Below are 20,754 nucleotides of genomic sequence, written 5' to 3'. Positions count from 1 at the left end.
GTAGAGCCCACGGCTGCATATGCACATCCTTCCGTCCATCTAGTAGAGACTGCACATCAGAGACAGTGGTAGGTGGGCAGATAAGGGAGAGAAGCTTTAAACATGGCCAGGTCAGCGCAACAGGAGGTAAGCAAGTACAGAGGCAGCAAGAACTACTGAAAGTTTTTGATATAGTCCCAGGTGGACTCCCTAACCCCTGAAAATGTTTCAAAGAGGGATCCCCTTTCTGTGGGCATGGAAATGTTTCAAAGGAGCGCCAATCATTATAATGTTTCAAAGACCTCTGCCCTCCAAAAATTCCTTCCTGAACACCCCACATTCCCCGGCTGAAAACATTTCTAAACAGACCCCTTCCTGGCTAGGCACAGCTGTGTCTGCAGCCCTCCTACAGGCCCCACTGTAAAATGAAATAGAACATCTACCATTTACCTCCTCTGGGGACGTATCCAGCCTGCGCCTTCCCCAGGGACCCTGTGCAGGACCCAATGTGCCTCTGTGTTCATGAATAGGATATGAAGGGCTAGAGTGCAGAAGGGTGATTTTTCAAAGTGGTGTGTAGGAGTAGCACTGGAAATTCCCTGCATACTGCTTCAAAAAAAATAAACCCCCTACCTCCATGAATTATGAGCAGGGCCTCTGATTTCAGACTGAGGAGCCGAGAGGCTGAAGAGAGAGGCACAGCCAACTTAACCGGATGCACTTTTTAATACTATGAAGTAAGAAGTAATTGAATTATTTAATCATATTACGCATACTGATACTTGAGAGGTGTTGTGCTACAGAGCAGGGATTCCTTTGTTGACAGTCGCGTGAGCAGAATAAAACCATAAGCAAGTGCTCAGGTATCTCAACTATTGATTTTGTGTTTCTTGAAGTATGAGAAAAAATCGCTGCTGATAGGTCCTGGATTATCAAAGCCAAGGGTTTTTTTTTTACCTAAAAATCGCATGTCAAGGCTAACTTCATTGTCTTGACTCACTTCAAATTCAAAAGAGAGATAAAAATCTCTCCCTGGAAATGCTTACCCTCCTCAAACACTTATCTTAGATTGGTATCAATCATTCATTTTCCCTAGACAGCATCTCAATGACTATATTAAACCAGACACCTTAATTTTAGACAGATACAAGTTCTTTGAGATGAGTTCAACCTTAAGCTCCTGGGGAGATACAGTCTAAGGTCAAGATTCTCCCCACCCCCCAAAACCTTGTATTTTCACCCTGGGATCTCAGTGCCCCTGCAGCATGGACAGATCCTCATCTGCAAACCTTAAATTGACAATGATAACATTAATAACCCCTTTGACACAGACCTGGGCTGCAGAAACAGTTATGTTAACTTCTTTCTCTCACTGCCCATCTGACTAGACTTGGTCTAACATCAAGAATGGAAACTCTTGCATCCCTTGTTTTATAAGTGATTAACCAGTCCGAGAGGTGAGGAGGCACACACCCATCTCTCCAATGGCCTGAGTAAGGGATCTCAAGCTTAGAACAAAGAGCACAGGAGCAAGCCCAAGAGGCAATCCATCACTATTCTCACTCTTACTGACTCAGCACTATGTAAGTTATCACCAGAAAATCTGCACAGCGTTCATTGTTGGAGAAATGGTGACATCTAGCCTTTCCTTTCACCTTCAGTATTCCCCAGTAAAGAACAAATATCATCAGCAGACTCACTGCCAATGCCTTTTCCGAAACAGTCATCTGTCCTGAAGGAGAGCGGGCCCAAATGCTTTGTGCACTGAGATGACCACAGCGGGAGAAAGCTTGGCTCCATATTAAAGCTTGGCTCCATATTAAAGCTTTCTATACTTTACTCTTTCCTAAACTGCACCATAAAAAAAAAGAGTGGTGACTTGAACTTAACAAGTGCTCTCAGTCCATATCTGAGCAAAGAGACACAAAGACTTGACACCACAATGGAATAATTACATATTTTCTCACCATGTTCTGGTACTCACAATGTTCCAGGTCACAGCACTGAGACTATATGTACCTTTGTACTTATATAAAGTTCTTCCAAATATGTATAATAACTTATTTAGAGCTCCAAGGAAACAATAGGTACAGTTTTCACAAACAGCAGTACCACATTTTTCTCAGCTGCCCATGCCTTTTATCGCTGTTGTTTTCCAATAGAATTAATAGTGGACCTTGTTATGTCATCATGTATTATTCCAGACAGCACTAATTTGTGAATATACATAAATAAACTTCACACATTAGTTACTGGAAAATGAAGAAATTACATTTTTTCAAAATGAAAAAGAATTCCCCTCTCAGATCTAGCAGAACCTTAACTTGGCACTTCATGACCCTTGTATTTAAAAATCATTTATTAGCCACTGGATCACAAATGAAGTTGAAACAAGTACTATGCTTGCTTAAGGACTTCCTTCTTTCAGGCTTCCTAAAAAAAAAAAATAAAAATTCAGATGGAGCTACACGAAATTAGTGTGGTCCAATTAACAAGGATCTCAGTCTTCAAGCTTACAAACAAGAGATTACATTAACACCTGCTAAGAAAGAAAACATTTTTAGATACCTTCATCTTAACCTGCTTGACACTGACTTCAGACTCCTGCCTGGCTCTCAGAAGAAAATTGTTGTGACTGACACATGTATTTTCCATTTGGGTTTGAGAGTGTGAAGACTTTGTCATTCTATATTTCTCTCACTGGTATTTATGCATAATTCACTTCAAAGATAATATGAGTTACATACATGCGTTGACAGGAGAATAGTTTCATAAATGTAAAATTGTTGAAGGAAAACCATTATGCTTATGTGAGGTAAATGCTGCATGTGAACATATGATACACAGAGTGCGCTGTAGGGTCCTTCAAGGGTTTTGTCCAACATATACCTACAGCGGCATGTGTAAGTAACTCCTTTGTGGTTTATACATCAAAATAAACTGACCTCTTGGGCCAGTACCTATATTTATAACATCTGTGCAGACAGGAAAACATTTCTTTGCATTCATCAGGAAAGCAATCATACAGCTGCAGCAAAAAACACAATCCATCAGATTAAAGTAACACTTCACTATAAACTCTTGGAACAGGTCCGCAGTAGAAGGCAGCGAGCACTGATTTTTAAAATACTTGTACGTCTGAAAAGTTGAACTTTCTGTAGCCCAAAATTGTGGGAAAAGAAGAAAAAACCCCACTGAAATAACTCTGTAAGTGTGTTGTTTTGACAATGTTCCTCAGGAATCCAGCATACTTAGCTGGGAAAATGCTAGCAGTTAAATATATTCAATGTCATGACACACAAAATTGAAACATAATTGCTCCTAAGTGGTTGACAACTGGCAAGTACTTTTTACATGGATAGAGAGAAATTTATGCTGTCAAATGGAAGATACTGTTAAAAGTCTGATTTTAATATAAATGAAAATGCTACATGAGGACTCAAAAGGATAAGGAAAAAAGCTCAGTAGTAACACTTTTATAACCACATATTTAAAAAGCTTAGAAGTGAAGAATCATTATGTCAAAATAATTTTCTCTGAAAGATAAAAAAATAAATTACAGCACAAATATTAACAAGTTATCAGAATAGTGAAATTCAAAGAATAGCAAAAACAAGCAGCCAATGAGTGGCCTAGTTTAAAGAATGTCTTACCAATCATATGGTTAGCGACATGGATTTGTATCTCCCTCTCATTCTCAAAGGTCATCTGGCACTTGATGCATTGATAGGTCTTTTTCTGTTTAATAACCAAAAAGAGGTTAGAGAAAACTGCACTGTAGCGTAAGGCAAGTGTGATCATGAGTATAGCATGCTATATGCTTCAACCTCCCTCCACTGAGGCCTTCTCTGCTCATACATATCCCCAACAAGACACCAAATTGGGCTGGGCATTTTAGAGACCATAAATACACCCTCTAATTAACAGCCTGCTTTAGGAGAATTTTTAATTTCAACTTTAAAAATTTCAAGTTATAGTACTTGAAAGTCTGACTGAGTGCTTAAGCCCTAATAAGATTGCTCATGTCATTTAAACCGTTACAGTCAAAATTACTGTAGACTGAAATAAAAGTCATTGAAAGGTAACTCTGTTTTCAGAAAAGTATCAACTTGCTCAAAAAATTTCATCTTTAGTTAAACTCAAAATACAGTAGGCAAAACACCTATAGTTACTTTGGGAAGTGAAAGGAAAAAAGTACATTTTTGTAATGGTCACCCATCAGAAATCCTGAAAAAACTGCATTACCACAAGGAATTGTTTCCTAGCACAATCTGTTTTGCATTTCCTCTATCCCAGAGTTATACCAGGGAGGCTTAGCTGCAGAAGGCAGGAGACAGTGTGAAGAGGCAGTTATATGAACCATTTATTCAAATAGGGAAAACGAGGCTTGCACTCAGATTGACAGTGATGTTTGTACTTGTGCAACATGACAGTAAAAAATCAAAGAAATCATTTCTAGAAATTAAAATGTATGTTGACAAGTTAGACACCCAAGTTAGGAAAAAAATAAAACATTAATGCTAAGTGGTTTTTTTGTATACTTGCAGAAACTCTTATTTCCCAAAGCAGGAGTATGGTGCTTTGGTCTGATGTGTATGCTCATTGACTGCATGGGAATATGCTATCTAAATAGACCTCTTTTGACGTGCAATGTAGAAAAATTGGGCTTTTTGTGGCTACTTCTTCCTAGAGAATAACTCCTACTGCAGCACTTGCCACCAGCCATGAGCATGCACGGTCCATATCCATACGGCCAGTGTGGATGGCAGCAGAGCATATGTGAAATCTCCAAGGACTGGCCACAAGCTCAGTTAGCCAAGGAATGGATGAGAATCCCAAGCCACCAGCACTGAAAAACCCAATTCAGTAAACAACACCTGCTTAACTTTTTTGAAGGTAGTTTTTGTGCACTTTTAGATGCACTTGATTTTTTCTTACAGGCTCTGCCCCACACCTAAGTATAGAATCCCATTTTTAGGACAGCAGTAATAAGTCAGAAGTTTTGAGTTAAACAGAGGAGTTGCTGTCACCTCCTCTGAGCATGGGATCCAATTTCCTTGAACACCTGCTGAGGAAAGAACAAATTAGGTGCTGCCAAAAGCTTCTTAACTACTTCCCATGTCATCAATGGCAACAAGTTAGCCTGCTGGAGGTTAATGAACATGCTGTAATACCATAAAAACAAATGCACCAGTCTATGGATGTTATGCCTATTCCATGAATTCTGTATGCAGTATGTGTTTAGACACAGGCAGAGCCTTCCAGGCTAAAATAGCAATGGGTGATTAACATGATAATAGGAAGAAGGCTGCACTCTATTGGTTGAAACCTGACACAGCCAAACATATAAAAGAAAATAGTTTGGATTGGCTAGTTATCCCTAGGCAGCTCAAGAAAGTATCCTCCTGGAGTCCATTTGGAAATCAAGGCTGTTAATGGAAAAGCAGCTGGATTTCTGCAGCACTATTTCTTGGGAGTCTCCTCTGGCAGACAAGCACAACGCACACACATACACATGTCCTCTCAAATATGCTGGCACACACATGCTGAGGTCTAACTTTAAAAACAAAGCAAAACACAAAAAACCTGGGAGGAGAAAAACAGGATTTGGGTGGTGAAGGATTCATCTGGTCACATTTAAAACTTGAAACCATCCTCTTTAAAACTTCAAAGCTGACTAAGTTCTGTGCTTTGTTCAACACTTATCTCTGTTTTGAGAGTTCCATAAGTAACTACCTAAAAAGGACAATATTTCAGCTCAACTCTATTTCAAACCTTTAAAGTTATATTAAACACAGACAAATGATTTTTTTTTTTATTTATTTTGGTGCTTCTGAAAGCTACTTGCTAACAGATCTGGAGACAGGATGTCTTTGTTTACCCACAGACCCAGTGTAAACTCCTCCACACCATTTCACAAACTTATAAAACACTCCACTTGGTGTGAGACCCCTCAAAGACGATGGCAGATTTCAGACTTCCTCTTGGCATTATCTGCAGCTTCAGCTGAGACACACGCATGCACAAGAGTAGCTTAAATGAGGCAATGCCTTTTTTGACAGGCTACCCTGCTCAATATGGAGTGAGATTATTAAATGGCCTTATACAGGCCATAAAACAACTACAACTAGATTAGCACTCAAATGTATATGCAAGAGATAGAAGAGCTGATTTCTTGGCTCATTAATAATTCTCTTTAAAAGAATGTTACAAAACTAGACTTCCATTCTTAATAAATAGGGAGCACTAGTTTGAATACAAGGGTGTGTTATTTGTGGTACCAAATAAGATCTTCTACTACTGTTTTTGTGGGTATTGTGGCTTCACAGACATTATTAACGGGTCAGTAATCTCTTTTTAAAGTTGTCTTCACAAGTGGTGACAACAAAGGTGCCCTGACTCCAAGGAGCTAACAGAGTCTAGATGATGGCATCTAGGTGACAAAAGAGACCAAATGAGCAGGCATTCAGCTGAGAGTTCGATCCCCATTAAATCAAGATATTTAATTCTAACCTTGGCACAAAATAGTAATAATGACAAAAGAGGGTTCTGTTTTCTTTTCTAAAGTAACTATTGTTCCCATGGGTTTTCCAGACTGTCCTCCTTTAAATCTGGAAACGGTTTCCTGTTCTACAAAGAAAATATTCCTCCATTCAAGTGGATTTACAAGGGAAGAGAAGGGGTGCAGGGGAGAACAAAGAGAAGGAATTGAGTCCAAGAAAGTATGCAGGAGAAAAGGAACTGAGTAAAGGAGCACAATAGGGTTCATTCTTCCAACTTCCTATGCCACCTCCTTTGCTTCTTCAATCCGAATAATCTAGGTGGGCTAAAAATATAAGACTATTCAAGATGGAAATTTAATGGTAGACTAAGCATTTGCCATTGTCAACGTTGAACAAGTATTGTTGACGATAACTAAGGTACAAAATAAGGATAAATCTGTGTAAGAGAAAGAACAGCTTGAAACATTTCTAGTATTACAAGGGGCAATGAGAAATCTCAGTCCTAAACAACTAGTCACGCTTCTCAAGACATGCACAATCCTCTATAAAACATCTTAAGCGGAATCAATAGAATATGTATGAAGCTCCTATGCACAGAAATATGTTCAGAGAAACGTGAAAGCATTACCTCTGATGCCATCGTAATAGAATTAGAAAAGGTCTTAAGCTATACATGTGTCAGGTACTGGAATGGTACCTCCACTTGTGATGATCATTTAAAAAAAAAACCAAAAAACTCCAGTCCTATCCAAACAGAATACCTCACTTGAAACTATAAGAATCAAACAAAAAATGATGTTAGAGCAATCTTTTACTACTAAGATGTATTTTGTTTATTCCTCTTAGTGATGCTCCCTATGGAAGACCATTGATTTGACTTAAAATCTCCTAATAACAAATCCTCCAATACAGATGCTGCCATGCACACAAGGCAAAAACTTTGTCCATCTGGAAATCTGTCTTGTTGACCTTCAAGACTGGATCCTACTTAGAAGTCCTAGAAACAAATGTGATCAATTCACAGAAATTTCTTCCTCGTTGATAGCTAAACTACAGTGTTACGGAAGAAGACAGAATACAGCAGCATTTTCAAGGGTTAGATGCTTTCTTTCATTCTTATGGATTAAAAAAAACAGACCCCAAACTGCCAAGCAATTCTGAGTGCTTTTTGATCCTCATCTAGCTGTTTCCAACTGATTTTCAGAACAAAACCTCCAAAAGTTCAATAGTAAAAAATTGCAACATGATATGACAACATATTCATACTCTCTTTGTTGTGCTATATCCATGTGCATATATACACAAATGTTAATACTTACAGTAAACAAGAATTGTTCTTTTTCTCCTGCTTTTTTTCCTTTCCCTAATAGTTTCTTTTTTTATTCATCAAGAGTATTTGTTTTCTTCCTTTCCTTCACTTTGGGGTTAAATCTTAATTTTATTGTTTATCCCCTGAAATTCCTTTAGGCTTCCATGCTTATTTCTATAATTCAAGAAGTAACCAACAACTGCTGGTGGAGTGATTTCCGACGCTGAAAGAAGTTACAGATTTTTCATGTCATCATCATCTTTTCCATTTGCTTGGATTTCATTTTGCCTATTCTTATTTACTCTGAAATATATACCCACTACTTAAAATCTAATGTCCCTATACTTTGTTTCTTACTGTACCTTGCCCTAATCTTCAACTGCTTTTCTGTTTAAGAAAGAAAAATCAATAAGATGTTTAAAAAAGAAATGTAGAATTGCTCATGAACTGGAGAGAAGCAGCTTTTTTCTGTGGACATCTGCAAATTATTCTACATGCATTATGCACTTAAGATTGCTCCAGTAAAATGGTATTTTACCTGTGCTCAGCATACTAACAAGATGACAAGAGAGACTGTGTTCAACTTTCTTAGTTTTGCTATGGAACCAACGAAGTTAATGCTATTCCTGAAATAGGGAGATTTACCACCATTTAAAAGACAGTGTAATTCTTTGAAAACTCCTGGGCTAGGCAGACATAAAGAGCAGTCATTGCCTTGAGAAACCTGAGTGAAACACCAATAGTTTCCATGTGAACTGATATCAGAATTCAGGTCTTGTACCTATAATGAAGAGTAAGATAATGAAATATTCCTAATAACAATATATCTATTCCTGGCATACATATCATAAATGTCTCTGGTATCTGCATATATGCAGGCCATAGACACCTGTTGAAGGTACCATTTGCCATCATCACAAATGCCAATTTTTCATTATTTTCTACAAAGGAACTAAGACTTTCCCTCATGGGATGAAATTCAAAGCATTTACCTTATTGAAGAACTTAAAACTCTCCCTTGAGAGAACAAGTACAGAAGCTATCACTGAAAATAAAGAGTTAAAGCAAGATATAGGAGCAGAAAACAGCAATGCATGCTGCTTCTGATAGTCCATAGAAAATAAAAGGTAATACTTTAGGCTATAGGCATAGCCATATGAAGTAAGAATTAGTCTTCCCTAAGAGAACAGGGATGTTTTACAGAATCTAGAAGAAAACAAAGGCCTGAGGAGGAGCAAGAAGAATGACCTAGCCAGAGCCTGAGATGAATTCTCAAGAGGTATCACACTGAAGGAGGGATACTTCCATTCCTCATTCTCCTGCAGAATTAGGTGCGTGTGTGCCTAGAGGCTTAATCATACGTTCACCGCACACAGAGGGAACACTATCCACTTGTTTAACTAAAAAAGCAAAAAACCAAGAATTAAACTTTTTGTGGGATTTGCTCAGAAGCCGGGAACAGGGCGTTGATGCCAGTGGGTGCTGGCGCAGGCACTGCCATGCTCTGACCTGGTCACGCACAGCCCAGCTCTCCCAGACGCTGCTGCCCCATATGCCCCGGCACTGAGGCAGCACCACCAAGTCCCACTGGACACGCACACAGCCTGCACCATCTCTAGTGCAGGCATCTCAGTCTGTCTCTTCATGCCATACTTAGGGTCTTCTCTTACTTACTGAGCCTCCAGTGTTCTGGTTGAATGGTATTTTCAAGGTTCTTTTAATGCAGTGAGATGGAAGAGTGTTTGTGGGTGCTTTAATTAGCAGATTGGCATAAACAGGCATCTACGGCTGGAATTATTCATTAGGAGTTGGGTGCCTAATTTCCTTAGATACTTTTGAAAATCTCACCCCATCATGTTTAATTAAAAATGTCAGATGATATCAATACTCAGATGCGTCTGCTGTTGGTCTCCTGAGAAGATTTCCAAAATCTACTTCTCATTCCATCTGTTCCTGACAGAGGAAGGACTGACTTGGCCCATTCTTTAACCAAAACTTCAAGAAATAATTTTGAAAGACTATAAACTGCGAATGATATTAATCTCCTTAGTAGACTTCTGAAACCCTTCTTGGAACTGCATGTTCCCAAGTATCTCTTAAGCTAAGAAACATGAAAGCAGGCTATCTGCAAACATTAAAGGAAAGCACAATTAGATGTAACCTGCATTAGACAATTTCTGCATATGCTAAGAAAACTACTTCTCTTACAGGAGAGCCATGAAGCAGATCCTTTCAAAATCACTTCACAAGTCATACACATGCACATACAAGCACACATGTATGCACACAGACATGTTGACTCTGACAGCCATCCATAACAACAAGCTCTTTGGCACAGAAATTTGTTTTAGGTGAGAATTTGGGGGGAATACGGTGGAATTCCCTAAATTTTTCCTTCAAAGTTCCTTTAAGATCCTGCTCATGTTTAATTTGCTGGTAGGAACTCAACTCTCATTCTTCAAGTACGAGAGATCATTTTGGGTTTTTTTCTGTTTTGGGTACTCAGCATCTCCCAGCTTTTCCAGATCTGCCAGTTCAGAAGTATCAGAATTCATGGACAAACTCAATCCCCACCGTTCAAGTGTCTCAGCTCTCTGTTGGTAAATCTAGAGCAGTTTTATGATAAAAAAAACTCATGTGCTACCACTAGGAATCAAGGACCCTGCAACACTGTGCAACATTTAATTTTTCTATGTACCTTACTCTACCTTTCTTCCTTTTTTGTTGGATTTTTTTGTAGCACAAGTAACTTTATAAAGTGACAGTTTAAAAAAAATAACAGCAGATAAGTTCTGAGTCACATTGAAGGTTTGTGTTTTATCCCTCAGACATTTTAAAGTTCAGCTGTACTTACTCTGGGAACAGGGGACGTCTGGGTACCTTTCCTTTGGCCACTAGTCTCAGGTGTCAGGTCTCGGTGGTCTACCTGGATGTGGCTCTCTAGGTCTTCAGCACTTTCAAATTTGACACTACACTCTGGACACCTCAGATTGCCACACGGTCTCTCGTTCACCTCCTGTGGAGCCAAGCCTGAAGACTGTCCATTGGTGCTCCTGGTCATGCATCCAGCACACAGGCCATAGGGAAGGCCATTCACATCCAACTTTACCAAGTCTTGCTTATTCCGGAACTCCTTCAAGCACAACGCGCACTTGTAGAGTTTCTGCAAGGCCTGGCCGTTGGGAGACGAGGTTGCAGAGTTTCCTGCCAATTTCTGCATATGGAACGTCCCATGAATTTTCAGCTCAAGGGTAGAGGTGACTGTCTGCATGCAAACAACACAGCGAAACCCAGTGAGGGAGTTTCTGAGATCTGGATGCATCTGGCAGTGCTCAATAAATTCCTCCTCGCTCTGCAGCGGCATTTTGCAGATGCGACACGTCCCTGTATCCAAACTCTTGCTGTGAGTGACTTTGTGCTCTGTCAGGGTCAGGAGTGATGGGAAGCGTTCCCCACAGATGGGGCACATGTAGTGCTTGGCTGGGCCACGATGGGTCTGCATGTGCTCTCTCAGGCCATTTTCTGAGAAAAAGGTCCTTGAGCAGATATTACACTTGTGGCTACCTTTGATGAATTCTGCTTTCTTCCTAGAACAGTCATCCTCCCCAGGCCTGATGTTATGGTCTCTCAAACGATGGTTCTGCAAGAGGACCTCCATAGTGTAGGCAGCCCCACAAATGTCACAGCCATACATGGGCTCAGAAGCATCTACATCATCTTCACTGGCTTCATGACTGTTGGAAGTATCTGGATTCTTCATTAGCATGTTTTGGATATCTGCTCCTTCTGTCTTCTTATTAGTTGGGGTCATGCCATTAGCTGTGCCATTCTCTGTGCTAGCATCAAAAACACAATGTTTTTCCCGCAAGTGCTTTTCAAGCAAGATGATGGCATGAAAAGCTTTGCTACAAAACTTGCAGTTGTATTTTTTGCTGTGGGTTGTGATGTGACACTGCAGCTCTACCTCTGTGCTAAAGGTCTCCCCACAGAAGATGCATTTGTGAGACTTTGATGGATTCCCCAGGTGACTATGCTTCACATGGATCTGGAGATCCACCTCCTTCCTAAAATCCCAGTTACAGGCTGTGCAACGATACATCTTCTTTTCATTGCTATGCTTGACTGCCAGATGCACTTGGATAGATACCTTGGAATCAAAAACTTCTTGGCAAAGGGTGCAGTGATACAACACAAAAGTATGCATGTCCAACAAATGTTTCTGCAAATCATCCACTGAAGAAAACTGTTTGTCGCAGCTCTCACATACATAATGAGTTGAAGTTGTCATGTAATGCACAGTGAGATGTTGCAGAAGAGACTCCTGGGAATCAAAGTCTTCTTTACACTGAGGGCATGACTGTTTCCTCAACAGCAACTCCAAATGCAACTTTAAATGGGTTTGAAAACTTTCAAAATTTGAGAACTTTAGATCACACTGATTACATGGGTATTCACCATTAGACACTGAATTTACACTAGCAGAAAGCCGTTGCCTTTTAGGGGAAGAGACTTCAACATCAGAAGAAACTGGACTCTGCTCTGCTTTTGACTTCTTATTGTGTGCCAGAGGAATGTTCTTGTGGTTTTCTTTAATATGCTTTGTAAGCTTCAGGATGGAGCCAAAAATCGGGGAGTTTGTGCAATAAGGGCATGAATAAACTTCCATAAAAGACTGTGTTGGCTGAATGACAGGAGAATCCAATTTTGAATTTCCTACATTGCAGTGAGTCTGCTGAATATGCTCAGTCAAGGTTGCTTCGGTCAGAAAGCCCATGGAGCACTGGTTACAGAAGAAAGCGTTGTTGCCATCTTGAGGGGTTACATTTGGTCCACAGTGAGTAATACGGATGTGTTCTTGTAAGCTGTTGATATCTGCAAACATCTCTGGGCAGTAGTTACAGTGAAAGGCAGAAATGTTGCTAAACTGCATCATGGGATAGGCATGGGTTTTGTGCACTTTTCTCACATGTTCATTCAAGTTGTACAGTGTAGGCATGGAATCAAGGCAGATCTGGCACGTGTGGCTTTGCTGAGGTTTGTCTGCGTGAATGGTCTTCAGGTGGATCTCCAGAACAGCAAGGCTGTTGAAGTCGCGCTTTGAGCAGTACGGACAGCTGTACGTAACTTTAGACCAGTTCTGGCCTTCCTCTCTGTCCACAGACCTCATTTTCTTTTGTCCTCTCAAAGGCTTTAAGGTTGAATCTGGGGTGGAACCTCTTTCCACCGACGCACTAGAGTCAGGCGTTGCACTGCTCATGGACGCCACACTCCCCAAGACTGGGTCAGGGCTGATGCTGTGATTGCTGGAGTCAGGTTGTCTGTGGCTGTCCAAGTGGCAATAGACATCCTCCACTGAAGAAAACTGCTCTGGGCACATAGGGCACTTGTGTTTTTTGTTGGCATGGGCTTGATGAATGTGTGAGAGCAACGAGTTTTCGTCTGCGAATACTTCAGGGCAATGAATACACTGCAAATCTGCCTTCTCGGAAAGCTGTGGGTGGCGTGTCATTACGTGCTTCTCCAAGTCTTCAGTCTGACTGAATGTCTCTTCACAGTAATCACACATAAAATCATCCTTTTTCACCTCTTTCTCAGTCTTTGCCATATGTTCCTTGTTCTTTTTATGAGCTTGCATATGACTCTGCAATGAGCTGGTAGATGAAAACCCACGTTTACATACAGTACACTTGAATGGTTTGCTGGAGCTGTGGGTTTTCAGGTGAATTTTGAGGTGGTCGCTGCGCGAGAACGCAGCTTCACATTCATGGCAATGGTACTTTTTATCCCCAGTATGAAGCTTTATATGGCGATCCCTGCTTCTCTTGTGCTTAAAAAGCCGGCTACAGTAGGTGCATTTGAAAGGTAGTTTGTCACTGTGGATTTGTTCGTGCCTTTTAAGGTAGCTCAGGCGAATGAAGGACTTATCACAAAACTGACAGGGATATGGCAGGCCAGTCCCCCCTTCCTCCTCCCCAATGCCGAGATCACACCCATCTCCTATCATCTGAGTGGGTGATGCAACATCTTTGCTGGAGGGAGATGAAGCCACCCAGGAGAGTTGTGGGTCGTCATCACCATCTGTAATGGGAAAGCAGAAAGGAGATTAAAAACAATTCCCAGTGCATCTGTGAAATAAGGACAAAGCTCTCAACAACACTATGGGCTTCTGCTACTACAGCATTAAAAAAAAGAAAAAAAAAAAAAAAGCAACTAAAAAAAGAGATCTTGAATTTCAAAGGAGGTTTGAGAAAGAGAAATAAAAATACAGATGTACACATAATTCACAAATATGTCAACATACAGTATTAATAAAAAGCACTCTTCTTTAGCGGGTCTAACACCTGCTTACTGTACGGTAAAGCAATAAACAATGAATAAAGAAAGCAAAACACAATGTGCAATGAAGCAATACAAACATTTTGAAAAGCTACAGTGTTAAGTGACCACCTGTGATTTTGTGGGTCTTTTAATGCTATATCAAGATGATTTTAAGTAATGTCTCCATTAAACAAAATCCTCCAGTTTGTCTCAAAATTTTAACAGAATGAAAGGCTGCTCAAAAGCAGAGTCAAACATCTTGATGAAATAAAAGCATCAGATTTGAGAGAGTTCAAGAAAATCACAGAAAGGATCTGTACCATTACCAAATTTGCTTACATGAAAGGTAATGTTGCCTGCTTGGTAAAAAACCATAACAATTAAAAAAGCCCAGAAAATCACTATTGGAGATCTCAAGACATCACAGAAGAATCAACTTCAGGATAAACCAACAATGGCGCAGCCTCTGTTTTAATAACTATTTCCTTTGCTCAATATAAGGCTTTGGAAAATACTTTATAATTCGATATTACCATAAAGAAACACAGCACTGGCTCCAGCAGCAAAACAGTCATTTTAGGAAAAATACATAAATGTTGGCAGCTTTCATAAACAGAATAGTTAACAAGAAACAGAAGAGAGTGAGTTCAACTATTCTAATTCCAATAAATGTGGAGATGTTGAGAGAAGCAAAAATGCCACTAGTCTGATATAAAACTGAACCATGAAACAAGGCAAAAACAAAATCCATGTAAATGAGGGAAGGCACTGACCACATACACATTTGGAGATTCAAAAAAGGAACTGGTTCTCCAGATACATTGTCCTTATAAAACATTTAATGTTTCGACTTCAGCTCTTACTAAAACAAACCAATAAAAAAATCCCCAACTGTGCGTGTAGGCTGCCACACGCGCACTCCTCGTGCCTGCCAACTACAGAGTCACCAGGCGGAGAAGAGCACATGTACGGTGGAGAAGCTCTCAAAGAAAGGCTCAGCTACTGAGGGTATCACCACCGTAAGAGGCTGGCTCCTGTGGCACCATTTGCTGTGGCAAAGACCTCCTTTTCAATTCCAAGAAAGAGAAAGCAGAGCTAGCTTGGAAAAAATAACCAAATAATCACACACCAAACAACTTTTCCTGCACAATGGGGCTGCTTGTTTTCTGGATGCACAGATCGGGCACTAGCTCCCCTTGCCCTGTGCTCCCACGGAGCTCCACTCCCCTACTTAGCTAAATCTCCTTCTTCAGAGATGCTGCACACTGAGAACACGCTTCCTCCTGCTCCCAAAATGCACCCTGGCTCTCAGCAAGCATCCGTGCTTCTAAGACGCTCAAGGTCTTTGTGCTCAACTAACTCCCTCGAGCCTGGCGGAGCCCGAACCTAAACCACAAGGCGATCAGCCCCTGCTTTTTACATGAACTTTTCTCAGGCTTCGCTCCCCCAACCATGCACTGGTCTGTCTCTGAGGCTGGAACAAAACCTCGTGTTCCCAATTTACGCCACCTCCGCCGCCTGCCCGGCTGCCGGCACAGCTTCGCTCTGCCCCCAGGGAGACCCCGGCCTCTGTCTCTGCTGCCAGCCGCATCCAGGGCTCCATCCCCACGGACCCATGGCCATGGCTGGCGGAGGGAAGAAGGCAGCCGGCTGCCAGTGCCTGGATTAGGGGCCCCAGGGAGATGCCGGTAGCTCAGGGCTGGCTAATTCCCTCCTCTCACCAGCTGGGCTCCTCCAGGGGAAAAGAGACAAAGGGGAGCAAGAGAGGGTTGCTGGGCCTGAACTAGGGCAGCACATGTTGAGTTTGCAACCGCTACTGCTGTCCATCGGGGCTAGGGGGGAGAGAAGAAAAACAATGACAGGGAAAAAAGCACACCACCATCATACTACTTACTGCTTGGCCTTACTGGCTGCAATTAAAATAATTTTAAATGTTCACTTTGAAGAAAGTATTACAAAAATACACACATTTTAAATACCTCCCCGTTTGCAGCCAGACTACGCGTGCTTCGTGCTGGGCAGTGGCAGGCAGAGGAAGGGCTGCACCATGCTAGGGAGAACCCTGAGCACTTCAAACGGCTCCAGCAAATAAAGCTGCATTGTTCAGCCTTGAAACTGGAGATGCAGTGGGCCAAATCCAGCGGTAACACAGGCTGGGCCCACTGCTCTAACTTCGTTACATCCATATGTGCTTATGCCAACCATTACACTGGCCCACCATGCAAATTGAACAAATCTGCTAGCAGGCCTCTTTTGCCTCTGAAACAAACCAATCTACCTCAAAACGCACTCAAACATTCAGCTAGGGCCAGTTCCCCTCCAGCTGCTGCTCTTCAAACATATTGGGCTATTCAGAAAACAAAATCCAAGAAAGCTGGTATTACTTTGTGAGTGATGCACAAAGACGTTGCTGTGCTAATATAATTTGGATTCAAAAAACTTAACATTTCTCAGATTGAAAAGCTGGGTTCCAAAAAAAAAAAAAAAAAAAATGGAAGCACTTACATAGACAGTTGAAAGGAAAGATTATCTCCATTTGTTAGAGCTTTCACTGATTTTCATGTTTAACTTTTAGATAATTTTTATTGCATCCTTTTCTCACACCTTTACAATTTAAAAAGAATTAGAAACCTTTAAAGCCCAGAAACAACCTACCTTGACTTCCTTACAAACAAGATACTAAATTACTAAAGGCCTAAACCAAAGAAATTAGGCAAAACTCATTATCATTAATCTCTTCATAGAATGAAAAATAGCCCTGTTAATTTTAACGTGCCATATTAAATTGAAGAAAAGACCTATAATGAACTGAGAAAGAAATTCTAAGGTATTTTACCAGAGTAATATTTTAGTGGGAAGACATATTTTAGATGTGGTGTGACATGTCTAGCAACCATGTTTAGAATAATAATTCTACATTAATGCAATCAAAGGAATGTAGCAGAATGAGAAAAATCACTTTCAAAAAGGAGATTAAAGTCATTAAAAATGGCTAATCCTGCAAAGTGGGACTGTTCTAAAATAGAGAATCACATTGCTGGTGCAAGTCTTTTGTCATTTGTACATGAGAGAATCAAAACAAGTATTAAAAGGGTAAGAAAATTCAATAAAAAGTTTAATTAGTAAAAAAAGAGCATTAAGGAAGCTTCAGGATGTCAGTAGTCCTCAGGATATATGTGTGGGTCATGAAGCTTAAAGGGCCAGATTTGATAATCAATCTCAAAGTGGTACAGTAATTTAGCAACTTAACGTTCAGTATGTTTACAGGACTGCAAGCATTTATCATCATCACTGAGGAGCTAATTCCAGCCTCAATGTATTCAATAAGTGTATTTTTCCTTCTAATAAGAGCAATTGGGCCAAACTGTAGTATAAATCATACTTCATCCTCTATTTATTTTCCAGATAACAGGAGCCAAGTTCAGAAATAAACTTGTGAAGCTAAAGCAATAAAACAAAGTCTTAAAATATGTGATCTCTCCTAGAAAGGAGACAAACAGCACATCACAGATTGCCAGCAGTGAGGAGTACTGCCATCTCAGCATACAGTGATGATGTTGATATATTCATTATTTCAGAGTAATTTTGCTAATAGAAAGAAGATCAACCAGACACAATTAAGCAGATGCAATTTCACAGTCCCTGCAAACACCTTCCTCTATCTCCCTACTCAAAGCTACCTGCAAATATTATGCTCCCAACAGACTTGCTCTTCTGCCCGGTCACCCCCAACACTGGGGTCAGCACTCATGGACAGGGGCTGCACAGACCCAGTTCCACACCCCCCAGTCAGCTGCCTTTTCTCCTAAGAACAAAAGGTATGCACAGAGCCCCATTTGCTGGTCCAGATCTGAAGTTCACCCTTGCCTAAGCCTTCTGCTTACCAATGTAGAGCATCATTGGGTTCCCTTCCAGTGAAAAACCTCCCTTTTCTGTCTCCACTGTGCATGGAGGGTTCAGGTACTCTTCCAGAAGCCCTCCATATATCCCCCCACACTGTGGGCATGTCACAATGTGGCCAGTTTATTCCCGCAGGTGTGGGTGCGAACAGCAGTACAGACTGAGCACCACGGGGCTCAGAAGAGGCCACACAATGTGCTCAGGCATCAACGGAATATCCACTGTTTGACCAAAGAGGCAAGTTCAAGACTCCCCTCCTCAGCCCAGAAGGCATCTCCATACAGAACAGTAAACCACAGAGGATAGATTTGGAAGATGCACTTATTCTATCATGTTTAATCCTCTAGCACAGAGCTAGTACACAAGAGAAATAGTTAAATTAACAAAAACAAAAGCCCAAACCCGATTGTTGAGGAAAGGATTGATGTTGATTTAAATTCAGACTCCCTGTTCTCTCACAACCTCTCCACAGCACACAAGTTAAAAATGGTCAAAGCACTCAAATTGCTTTAGAGAGCTGATGGAATTCTAGCACCCAAAAAATAAGTTACTTTTGAAATAAAGCTTGGCATCATAAGACATGCTTCTGAGCTGTGTTTCAGCTCCTCATCTCCATAACAGAAAAAAGCCATCTGCTCCTCTAGGACAAATTGTAGGGCTTACTTCTGTATGGCTGTGAAACTCCCAAAACGTCCATCCTCAGATGGAAGGCCTCATAGAAATGCTATCAATTTCTATTATTATTATTATTATCACAGATACTTAACTATATAACACAGAGACTGAGGACTGAGAAATCTGCAGTACTGGTTACAGCAAATTTTGCATTGCTGCACTATGTATTAAAGCCAAGGCTAGATCATTACGATGGATTATAGTAAGAACCTCACATGACATACGCTGCTCATTTACACTGCAGTGCTGGTGTGAAATAATAACATGTCAAGTTTACGTAGCAAATGTGTTAAGTTTTAATATTTTCAGTGTACTGTGGCAGCTTTTTACTTAATTTTTTGTTGGAATTTTTAGTTCCATTTTCCTGCACATTTCCCACACAGTTATAACATAGTAAATAATAAAAAAATCATTAATATTCCAAAGTCAATTTTCTATGGCGATATTAGGTTCTCTGAATGGTTTTGTCCATTGTGTCACAGAAGGCAATAGTGGACTGTGACCACCAGCTCTTGGAGAAATGAAAGCCTTTCTATGCTGCCACCAAATCTATCTCTGGGTTGTGACTGAAACCCAGCATTAACGCACACTCACACACTCTTCACTAAACAACGCAAAAAGATTACTACAACTCATTTACAATTACCCCTACAAAAATACCATTCAAGTGTCCCACAGAACTGGTCAACCAAGGGACTAAGGAGGGGCCCTGGGAGGCTAAGGAACTCCATACGCAGCTTCAGACTTCAGCAACATTAGCTTCTTCACAAAAGTGTCTTCACAGATTTTTATGTTAAGGCACTATGCCATTTTTTAAATATATATAAGCATATATATAAAATGTTCAAAGCAAATCTAAAACTGGATAAAAATTTAGGAGGTGCTAAATTAAGTGGCACCACAGGCAGTGTTTTCATTGTTATCAGTGACTTGAGAAAAACGCAGTTATACCTAATTACATGCTTATGTGGAAAGCATTTTTGTTGGACTAAATTACGAGTTAGTGACTCTTTTTCCAACTTCTCAGCTTCGCACTGCAGTTCATTTTTAAGTGAAGTTTTTTAAAAAGACAGACAGACGTCTGGCTCAATGGAAAGTATATATAATCTAATTTTTCTTCTCATGCAGAGAGCAACTTGGTATTTAGAATACAAAATCAGCACAAGATGTAGTGCAGAATTTCAAACATTAAACTTGCTGGGGTGTCTGCGCAGATACATGGTTACATATAGTTTAAACCTTGCTGTCTTTGCTTAAACCTTTTTGTAGTGATCAAAGATACATCTAATTAAGTCTTTTTTTATTCTGCAAGTTAAAAGTACACACAAAGATGTCTTTTGAAGCTTAGCTGATACACAGAAACTTCTTCAGCCAGAGTAATGCGTACCTGATCCCTTGCCTCCCATTAGCAGAGATACTAAGACTCAGTAAAGATCACTGATAGGATGATACATAATTCTCTACAGATGATAAAATCAGGAAGTTATTTCTAACATTATTTTTTCTTATTTCAAACAGTCTGTATTTTGTTGGTAAAAAATTAACATATCATAAAATTAGTTATTTCACACTTCAATAAATGGCATAGTAAGGGGTGAAGGAGAAAGTTTTATGTTAGATCTAGGAATAAACTAAATGCTTTCAGAGTTGAATCACTGTTTTTCTTTACTCCCTTTGGAAAAGCAGCAGATACTATATTCTGCTGTGCATCATGGACTTGGGACTGAAAACAGCTGCACTCTAATTACATGTAAAGTGTACCAAAACATTCCTTTTATCACAGACTGTAAATCTGTTAGCATCTGTCTCTCCTTTGTTTCTTCCACAAGATACAAGCTTGTTTCTACATTTTTCTCACCTGTAGCAGTAATTAAAATTCATTATAAATGAAAGGAGTGAACACTAAAACAAGTTCCTCTGTGTACAGTTCTAAACTCAAATTAGAAACAGCTGTTTGCTAATTCATGCAGTGATGTTTTGTCGTGCTCTGTGAATCAATAATAACTCACCCTATTTCCACCAAAATGTTATGATTATACATATATTTTGCTTAGCAATTTGCTGTTCAGA

At 40.2% G+C, this 20,754-nt stretch overlaps 1 protein-coding gene across 3 annotated transcripts in view; it reads right to left on the bottom strand.

Moving 5' to 3' along the window:
• ZNF423 (zinc finger protein 423) overlaps positions 1-20,754 on the bottom strand; it is a 156,954-nt gene that overhangs the window by 86,601 nt on the left and 49,599 nt on the right. For 2 of the 3 annotated variants that reach the window (XM_080637854.1, XM_080637855.1), the window contains 2 exons: positions 10,646-13,869; positions 3,633-3,717 (listed from right to left, as the gene is read on the bottom strand). In XM_080637854.1, coding sequence (XP_080493980.1) covers positions 3,633-3,717; positions 10,646-13,795 — 3,235 coding nt within the window. In that variant the 5' untranslated portion in view covers positions 13,796-13,869. Of the gene's footprint in view, positions 1-2,263; positions 2,413-3,632; positions 3,718-10,645; positions 13,870-20,754 lie in introns of those variants that run through there. The other variant, XM_080637856.1, reaches the window with a different exon arrangement.

The sequence above is a fragment of the Psittacula echo genome, assembly GCF_963264785.1.
Source record: "Psittacula echo genome assembly, chromosome: Z".
Classification (NCBI taxonomy): Eukaryota; Metazoa; Chordata; class Aves; order Psittaciformes; family Psittacidae; genus Psittacula; species Psittacula echo.
This window is presented reverse-complemented; position numbering and strand designations above follow the sequence as displayed.